We start from the raw sequence: 10,070 nt of genomic DNA, 5'->3' as shown, positions 1-10,070 counted from the left end.
TTGTATTTTTCCTTCTCAAGACCTGGGATCAGCTCTTTTAGTTTTCCTATATGGTTTTAACTCCCTGAACCTAATCTTTTTTACATTTTCATTTTTTTCAAGTTGCTTGTGCAATCTGTGCTTCCCTTTGCACTTTGTTTACCCCTGATAAAGGAACTCTGGAGGAAAATTTTGAACAATTATCTCCAAAGGCAAATATCATAATTCCAACACTTTAAAAAGTGGTAAAAAATATTATAAATAGCACCATAAAACAAAGAAGTAGGCCAGTAGCTATAAGCAGATGTGGGGTAAGAGTTGAGCTCTAGAAGTAATTTTTTCATATTCTGTCCACAGTATCTTTTTATTTTCATTTCCATAGTTAGCCAAGTGATCTGGAAAACGTGTACACTAATTTTGGATGTTTCATGATGATTCTAATTGAAAGTGGGTGTGTTGTGTATGTGAAACACGTCAAAACTCAGCCCAGGACAGGCATGTCCTTTTTTTAGGACACAGCTGGTTTTAGCTCAGAGCTTAGTGACAACCAACAGCAGCATGGCGGGCGTAGGGAAGATTTGTCAGTTGTCTATATTCCTCTCTAGTTACTGTTTTAACCTGGGGAACTGCTCTACCTTGATGTTGTTCTTAAGCTGTTTTATCACTTTCCTGGAGCAGTCTCTAGACTCCTTCTGGAATAGGCCTGTTATGGACTAAATTGGGCCCTCTCCCCAAAAATCATCTATTGAAGCCCCAGTTCACAAAGTGATTGTGTGTGGAGATAGGGCCTTCCAGAAGGTAAAGGAGGAGAAGATGGGCGCCTAATCTAATAAAACAGATGTCTCTATAGTAAGACATACTAGAGCTCTCCCTCTCCTTCCTCTTCCCCCAGCTCCCCACCAATCCTCTCTGCATGTGTGCATAAAGAAAAAGCCGGGTGAGCACATATCAAGAAGGTGACCACGCAGGAGAAAAGATCTCAACCCTGACAGCACCTTAATCTTGGACTTGCAACCTCCAGAATTAATAGTTATTTAAGCCACTCTGTCTGCAGCATCTTGTTATAAGTGACTGAGACTCCCAGCTCTCGTGTAAGGAACTTGCTCTTCCACACCCACCCCAAAACATTTGCTATGTGTTTCTTCTTTCTTTTAGATGACAAGGGCTGTTTTTGTACCATCTATTCCTAGCATGGGACCCCCGGCTTCTGGCATGATGTATGGCATAGAGAACTCAATATCCAGTGAATTAAATTAATTTCAATTCCTCCACATTAGGGGAGGAAAAGAGAGGTAAGAAGAAATGAAACATGTTGTGAAGGAAAAATGGTCCATTTGTTGAGAATGCAGGTAATTTCACCCTAAGTACCCAAAGCCCCAATAACTTAAGTGAAGCTGCCTTTAACGATTTTTCTTATTCCACGATTTTAGCATTTCGTTTGCTTCCTATTTTCTATCTGTACTATAAGATTTGCTTAATTCTATTAATATACACTACTGACATATAAAAATTGTGCCACTGATTGTTTTATGTGTCTCCTGTCCCCACCCAGACCGCAAATGCAGTCAGGGGACTTGTAAATTCCACTGAATCTTCATAGTACCGGACATAGGTATTAAGTAAAGTCATTAATTTAATGAAAAATGTCTGGATTTCATTAGTTTCTCTTTGATCCAAAGGAATATGTCTATATTTCATGGTACTTCAACCAAAGTTCAAGAACTCTTCAGGAATCATTTTCATAGATTCAAGGACAATTCCTTCCTCTTGGGGAACAAAACAAAACACTGTCTTTTTGTTGTTGTTATTGTTGCCCGAGATTCAACCCAGGGGTGCTCAACCACTGAGCTACATCTCCATTCCCCCCGTCCTTTTTTTATTTTTTCTTTTCTTTTTTTGAGACAGGGTCTCACTAAGTTGCTTAGGACCTCACTAAATTGCTGAGGCTGGCTTTGAACCTGTGATCTTCCTGCCTCAGCCTCCCAAGCCACTGGGAAACACTATGTATTTTGAAGATATCCAAAAAAGGCATCTTAGCTACTTAGTGATTTTTCATTGCTATGACAGTGACTTTTGCCAGTGCTTAGTGGTACCCACTGTCCAGAATAAGCTAGAACAGGGTTTTAACTTTTGAAGTATCCTATTTCCACTGGTTTCCTTCCCTCCACCAGGTTCATAACAGGTAGAGAAATATGGAAAGAACTATCTTCAGAAGACCACTTTCTAACAAGAATTGCAAAGGGACATAAAATTTTAATGTCCTTCTTATAGTAGGTTATTTAGTAAACAAATTAGTAAACAAATTATTTAGGCCTGTTTTGTGATAAACAAAGCTGCTGCTAAATGCTCTTGTGTGTACATACTATTGAACATGTTATTAAATCAACACACAAAACTTCCAAAGTCTAAATGTTTATTGCCACAACAGCAAACTTCATAAAGACCCCTTTTTAAAGTACATAGAAAATGACAAGCAAATAAACAGGAAACTCCAACCAAAGGAAATCAAAGGTTGCTGCTATCATGCACATAGTCAAAGAAATACCAAGCCAAACAAGTGTATTAAAGGGTATATGGGTTACACAATCCACATTCTTAAACTAAAGGAAACTCACTCCAAAATGCTTGGGGTAGGGAGGGTGTGGTGGGAGGCGGGAGTAATTTTCTCCTAATACAGAAAATGGAAATATGTAGATGAGAAACAGAGTGATAATAAACACATCAGAGATGGACCTAAGGTTTGTCTCCAGGAATATAAACCTGCCTAATGGGCAAAAAAATTCAAGAGCTGACCAAAAAGCTAAACACACAAGAGAAGAAACAAATTCTAAATTCAATTTGTGCTATCGGTACAAGTGATTACCATTTTGAATACACTACATTAAAGTGTACAGCATTAGTTAAGATAAACTGAAAAGATTAAAAAGCCACAACAGCCTTTCTTACTTGATTTCAACTATGGCTATTTTGAAGCATAGAAAATTCTATCACTACACTGCAAGCACAGGGTCTTCTTCTTCTTTTTTTTTTTTTTGTTACATAATAAAATAGACATTCATTCAAATGGATCCAAGGCATAGCAACCATTTCCAGCTGACTACGAGTGCCCGATAGAGCTACTGCTAAATGAGTAGGAATAAGAGTAGGAAGAATTTCCTGTGGCATCAAAGCTTCCTCTCCGGGACCCACTGCGGGACCCACTGCGGGAGCCACTGCGGGAGCCACTGCGGGAGCCAGAGCGGGAGCCTGGAGCTGAAGACATGTTATAAGGGCTAGGTAAGCCCTTGGACGACACGGAGGCCGCTTCCAGAAGGCGTAACCCTGTGATGTCTTCTACCATGGAGCGGTTCATGGCATCCTTATAGGATATTTTTAATTTTGTTTTGGGGCAGGTCAGGATTTTGGCGTAGCTGCTGGTGTCTTGCAGCCTCTGAGCTGCTCGGCCGTCAATGAACCCTTTTCTGATGGCTTCTTCTGTGCTTATCCTCCCATGTACTTCCGGATCAACGAGGCCACCAGTGAGGAACTGGAACTCCAGGAAGCGCTGACCTGCCTCATAGGGGAGCCATTTTTCCTTCACTGCTTCTGCTGCCGACATCTTCTTCTTCCCCTTCACACCTTCAAAGCCAATGAAGGCCTTCTGAGCAGGCTTCAGCCTGGTGGCCATATCCTGGTCAATTAGACCCTGGGAGACCGCATCCTGAAGAGACAGCTTCTGGCCAGTGGTCGGGTGGATGATGCCACCAGTGCAGGCCTGAGCCTCCAGAAGCCTCTGACCGGTGATGCTGTCCACAATGCCTCTCTCTATACCTTCTGTAATGGAGATTTTCTCCAGGTTTTCTGTGTCAAAGATGGCCGCAATGGGGCTGGATTCTTCCAGGGGGTCGGAAAGAGAGCTGCTCCTGATGGTTAAATTCCTGACACTGGAGATGGTGGAGATCTTACTCACTGATTCATGTCGGGAGCTGCTGAAAACATCATCATTGACACTAGTGCACATGCCACCGCCGTTGCCGATGCCATTTTTCAAGGAGATCATGTCTGCGAACTGGGTGAGGCTCAGACTGCCGGATCGATACTGCTCGAAGAACTTCCTGTCAACAAGGCCCTTGTCGATAGCATCCTGAATGTCATACTGACTGCCCGTCTTCCTGTCCACCAGGACCACCCTGGTGGAGCCATCTGACCCCGTAATGGTTATTTCTTCCCACTCACATTCCTGCTCACACAGTTCTTTGAAGGTTTCGTAATCGATCAGGCCCTTCTTGTAGGCCTCCTGGACAGACATCTCCTTGTTGGTTTCTGGGTCAACTATGACCACTCTACGCTTCCTGAGGGTATTCTTCTGTGACGTCTGTACCTGTTTCTTCTTTTCTTTCAGGGGCAGAAGACAGAGCCCTGTTTCCTCATCCTTAATGCACCTTTCTTTGAGTTGCAGATAGGTAAGATTTTCTTCAGTGTTGGGATCAAAAAATCCTTTGGTATCATCACTTGGGTCTGAAAGAATCTCACTGAGCTCCTCATTAAAATAGCCCCTCTTGTACGCCATGTCAACTGGTAAGCGATGGCTCTCCTTTGGATCGATGATCCCTCCAGTTGCGATCTGTGCTTCCAGTAAGCGAATGCCATGGCCCTTTTCAATGAGTTCCTTGTTCATGGCTTGGAACAAAGAGATGATGTTTCCAGTTTCAGGGTCATTATACCCAGTGACAGCCCGTTCTGCAGACAGGAGCTTCTCTTTGAACTCTATGCCCACCAGACCTCTTTTGTAGGCTTCCTCCACAGGTAACCTCAAGTTGCTAACGGGATCCACTATAAAGCCAGTGGCAGCTTGGGCTTCCAGCAACTCCAGAGCAGTACCAGGTCGAACTAAGCCAATTTTCATGGCCTCATAAATGCCAAGCTTCTGTTTTGTGGTCTCATTGTATATGCCTGCTATGCAGCTTGAACCCTGGAGGAAGTCCTTAATCCTCTCACCAACCTCATCGTAAGAAATCTGACCTGATTCCAGTTCGTTTACGGTGGATGGTCTCAATATACCAGAATCTACTAGTTCAGTGACGGTCACAGGCTGTCTGATTCCTTGGAAGGACATACTTCTCTTCTGTACTGTCAGCAAGAGCAGACCAGTGTGGGGTTCGATTCTGCACCTTTCCCTCAGTTGCATGTAACTGACCTTCTTTTTGGTGACTGGATCCACAAAATTCTTCTGACTATCTCGGGGATCATTCAGGGACCGATACAGATCTCTGTCAATCAGCCCACGGGCCAAAGCGACATCTTTTGGCAGAAAGACACTGTTCACAGGGTCTACTACACCCCCTGAAGCGATCTGGGCTTCCAGCAGGCGCATTCCGGTTTCTCTGTCAATCAAATTCTTCTTTATGGCTTCTGAAACAGACACTGTCTTGCCTGAAAATGGATCATCAAAACCAGTGATAGCTTTTTCTGCCGTGTAAATCTGCTGGCGGTCATCGAAATCGATGAGATCCCGAGCTATGGCATTGTCTACGGTCAGCTTCTCATTCCGGTGGGGGTCAATGATACCACCTGTGGCCGCCTGGGCCTCCAGAAGCATGACAGTGGATTCCGGGGTGATTAGTTTCTTTCTCTTGGCCTCTACCAAAGAGTATTTCTCCTTAGGAGAGGCAGACGCTCCAGCGATAGCTCCTGCGCCCCGAAGGAAAGGCTGGATCTCAGAAGCAACTTCTTCCACTGACTTTTTGCCCTTCAACAGCTTGTCCAAGGTTGCTTTGTCAATCAGCTGGCACTCGTACAGCTGCATCGCCGTCACCTTCTTCCTCAGGCCATCGAACACCAGCTTGGAGGAGTCGACAGTCCATTCGTACTCGGTCTGGGTCTCTCGGTGGGACCCATAGGGGCGCTGCCTGAGTTTATCTATCTCTCTCTGAAGCCGGCAGCGTTCTGACTCCAGCTGGGACTGTGTCTCCCTGGAAGAATCCTCCAGCTTTCTCCTGCACCTCTCTTCGATCCTCTTGATCTCTGCTTGGAGCCTTTCAATCTCACTCCTAAGGCTGTTCTTCTCCCTCTCACTCTTTTCTCTTTCTGACTCTATCTTCCGAATCGCCTCCTCCTTGCGGGAGTATTGAGTTTTCCACTGGTTCAGGTCATTCTGGATCTGCTGTTTCTCACTCTCCAGGCGCTGCTTCACTCTGCTCTCCGCCTCTAGGGATGCTTTTAAACGATTCAGCTCATCCTCCAGCCTCTGCAGCCTTGCCTTGTCTTGCTCCAGAACTTTGATTTTCACCAGAAGGCTCTCTCTTTCCTGCACCACCTGAGTGCACTGACTCTTGGATTCCTGAATCCTATTAGATGCCTAGAATTTAAAAAGAGAAGGGAGAAAATAACATTTTGATCATATCACATGTCTATCATCATGTAACTGTCTTTCCTGTACTTTTTTAAACTCCTTTACTTGTTTTTCCTTTCTGTGTTTTCCCTAGATATACTGCTAACTTATAATCTTATAAATTTATGGAGAAGTTCTGTAAATATATCTTGCTACAAGTATAAATGGCTTCATACTTACTGTTTCTCTTTTTTTCCCATAGAAGTAACTAGGAGAAATTACTTAAAAATAATTATGGTGTGAAAAAATATGGAGAGTTTTAGTCCAGGTTATCATCCCTGTGATACCTACTTCTCACCTGTTACAGTTATGTTAACGTATTTAAGAAAGCAATACCAACATACAGATATACATGCACCCCCCCCCACCTAACCCCACACAAATATTGTCTGTGGAGGTCAAACGTATTAGAAGTTAAAGAAGTTATCTTTAAATTAGGGGTTAAAAGAAGAAAGGACAAACAGAAAGAAACATTAGGATTGTGATCAAAAGAGAATGTGACATAATGCACAAATTTTTAAAAATGAGAAAAAGAAATAGAATGCATGCAAAAAAATCATCTGAGCAAGCAAGAAAAGGTGATTTTAAAATTGCACAGAAAAATGCTTTAATATGAATTTGAGAAAAGTTTGATTTTAAAATGCATATCCTAGCTCACTAAATAAGAAGCTACCTTCTATCTTACTTATTTATTCATTTTAAATTTTGTTTGTTTATTTTAATTTTTTGGTGCTGGGAATTGAACCCAGGACCTCATACATGCTAAGCACATGCTCTGCCACTGAGCTCCACCCCAGCCAAGAGCTGCCTTATAGAAAGGAGAGAACAGTCAGAGAAAGTGATCTTATATCTTATTCTAATGCTAGTTTTGTTTTGTTTTGTTTTGTTTTGTTTTTGTGTCAGGGATCGAACTGAGTCACATCCCCAGCCCTTTTCATATTTTATTTAGAGACAGGGTCTCTCTAAGTTACTTAGGGCCTCACTAATTTGCTGAGACTGGCTTTGAACTTGAATCCTCCTGCCTCAGCCTCCCAAGCCACTGGGTTTACAAGTGTGCACCACCACGCCTGGCCATGCTAAAGTTCTTAAGAGCACAGCCAAACACAGGTTCCACACAGACTGACAAGTGATAAGACAGAAGGGTGAACAGCACTAAAATTATTTTAAAGCAGTTATCTGGATTTTGCCAGGTAGTAGTTAAGCAATAGAAAGGAAAATTAGACATTCTGGAAGCATCCACGTCAGTAGTAAGAGCACACAGTTCAGAAGAGATGACCGTAGAGTGGATCATTTGGAAAAAACAGTGAAGCTGTGATCAAATATTTGTGAATACCTCTAAAGCCTGCTTTTGGAATTTCTCAATTTCCTGTCTCAAATTTTCCCTCTCTCTTTGTAAATCATTAATCAGCCCCTGCAGTTCCAGGGTTCGGTTGTTGCTGATCTGCAGCTGGCTCCTGAGCTCAGAGATGGTGGCGTTTTTATCGCTATCCGCTTCGCTGCGGCCCCTCCGCAGCTCGTCGTATTCCAGCCTCAGGTTCCGCAGTTCTTCCTCCAGCATCAGGTGCTCCTTGGTCAGGTTCTCTGTGAGTGACTGCAGCCTCTCGATTTCTATTTTGCTTTCGTTTAGGCTTCTGCTCTTATCTTCTATGGCCTTCTGGAAATGCTCATTCCTCACGTGAGCCTGCTTGACGTTCTCTTGCTCCTGCAGCAGCTGCCGCCTCAGGGCCTCGACCTCGGAGGACAGCCTCCTCAGCTCCTCCTGGGTCCTCTGCTTCTCCCTGAGGTGGCCGTCCAACACGTCCCTCTGCTGCCGGAGGTCATCCTCGCTCCTTTTCTTAACAATGGACGCCTGCTCCAGCTGCTGGGTCAGGTTGGTGATTTTGATGACTTGCTCTTTCAAAGACCGTCTCATGCCTTCCAGCTCTTCTTCCAACTTCTTCCTCTTGGAAGAGTCTTCGGACGCCGTCCTCTTCAGCCGATTCAGCTCCTCTTCCACTTTCTGCTTCTGCAACTGCAGCTCCTTCAGGGAGCTTTGGAACCGCGTGATATCCTGATCCTTCACAGTCCTCTCCTGGGAAACCCTGTCGAAGTCAATTCTCAGGCGCGTCAGCTCTTGCTCCTGAACCTTCAATCTGCTTATGGTCTCGGTCGCGCTGCTGTTGGCTTTCTGCAGGTCGTACTGGACCCTCTGCAATTTCACGTTTTCATCTTCCAGGCACTTCCTTTCGTTTGTTTCTTTTTCTACCAGCTGTTTTAACCTCTCTATCTCCTTGTTTTTATCCTGGATGGTCTTGGCAGCGTCGTCGAGAGACTGCTTGTATCTCATGCTCTCCTCGGTTCGCATCTGAGTGACCTGTCTCAGCTCGATCTCCAACTGCTGTTTCCTCTGAGACACCTCCGAGCCAGTGGCCTTTTGCTGCTGGACGTTTTCTTCAACCCTCCTGAGATTCTCCGTGGTCTGGGCTAAGGTGCTCTTTAGCCTCTTGATCTCCTCAGACAAGCTCCTGTTCTCTCGGGTGAGATTGTCTATCTGAGCCCGGTAGCCGCTGGTGTCCTCCTCCTTCTGCATGGTGAGCTGGTGGATGGTGGTCTTGGTGATGTTGATCTCGGTCTCGAACTGGTTTTTCAAGCTAATGATCTCCTCATCGTAACTGTTTCTTACCTTACCCAGTTCGTTTTCGTATTCCCAGCGGCGCTTGGCCTCTTCCTGAAACTCGGCTTTGAGCCTTTCGATCTCCTTATTTTTGTCCTGAATGGTCTTGGCAGCCTCTTCCAGCGACTGCTTGTGCCTGGCATTGTCCTCGGCGCGCTGCTGGATGACCTGCTTCAGTTCAATCTCCAGATGCTGCTTCTTCTGCATGATCTCCGAGCCGCAGGCTTTCTGCTGAAGGGCATTTTCTTCAGCCCGCCTCCGCTGCTCGGTGGCCTGCAGGATGCTGTCATTGAGCCTGACGATCTCCTCCTTCAGATCTCGGTTCTCCCTGGAGAGTCTGTCAAGCTGGTTTCTGAGATTTTTGGAATCATCCTCTTTCTGCATGGATATCTCCTTGATGGTGGTCTTCGTAATGTTAATCTCTGTTTCATACTTGTTCCTTAAATTACTCATCTCCTCATTATAGTGGTTTCTTACCTTTGCCAGCTCATTTTCATATTCTCTCTTCCGGGCGCCCTCCTCCTGCAGAAGAACCCTCAACCTCTCTATCTCGTACTCCTTCTCCTTGATGGCTTTCTCAGACTCTAATTTCTGCCAACCGAGGCTCTCCTTTTCGCATTGCCTTGCTTTTTGCAGTTGATCGTAGTCATTCTTCTGTTGGTCAAATCTGTCTTCCACCGTCTTCCTTCTGCGCTTCTCATCCTCAATCTCGTAGGTCAGCCGGGTGATCTTCTCGTTGAGCTCCTTTATTTGGGCATAGCACTTGTCTAGATTTTGCTTGGCTGACTTCCCGTCCAGTTCAGCTTGTCTCTTCAGCTCCTCCAGGCTCACGAGCTTTGCCTTGAACTGGGAACACTCCGCCTGGTATTTCTGCAGGTTCTGATCCAGGAATTTGTTCTTGTTGCAGTTTTCCGAGTTGGCGTCTCGGGCCAGCCGGAGCTCCTCTTCCAAAACCTCAATCTTGGTGTTTTTCAGCTGTGGATGTGAAAACAGAAATTAGGTTGAAAGAGAAGCACCTTGCATCACAAGAAAGAAGGAGTACGTTTCCCCGCCCAGACCAATATGCAC

At 44.8% G+C, this 10,070-nt stretch overlaps 1 protein-coding gene across 2 annotated transcripts in view; it reads right to left on the bottom strand.

Moving 5' to 3' along the window:
• Nucleotides 1–2,378: 2,378 nt before the first annotated feature.
• Dsp (desmoplakin) overlaps nucleotides 2,379–10,070 on the bottom strand; it is a 47,088-nt gene continuing 39,396 nt past the window's right edge. Inside the window, exons 23-24 of one of the 2 annotated variants that reach the window (XM_047557326.1) lie at nucleotides 7,683–9,977; nucleotides 2,379–6,316 (exon numbers count right to left, since the gene is read on the bottom strand). In XM_047557326.1, the coding sequence (XP_047413282.1) occupies nucleotides 3,077–6,316; nucleotides 7,683–9,977 (5,535 nt within the window). In that variant the 3' untranslated portion in view covers nucleotides 2,379–3,076. The remainder of the gene's footprint in view (nucleotides 6,317–7,682; nucleotides 9,978–10,070) is intronic. The other variant, XM_047557327.1, reaches the window with a different exon arrangement.

Source organism: Sciurus carolinensis, chromosome 7 (assembly GCF_902686445.1).
Source record: "Sciurus carolinensis chromosome 7, mSciCar1.2, whole genome shotgun sequence".
NCBI lineage: Eukaryota > Metazoa > Chordata > Mammalia > Rodentia > Sciuridae > Sciurus > Sciurus carolinensis.
Note: the sequence above shows the minus strand (reverse complement) of the source record. Positions and strands in the feature narration are given on the sequence as shown.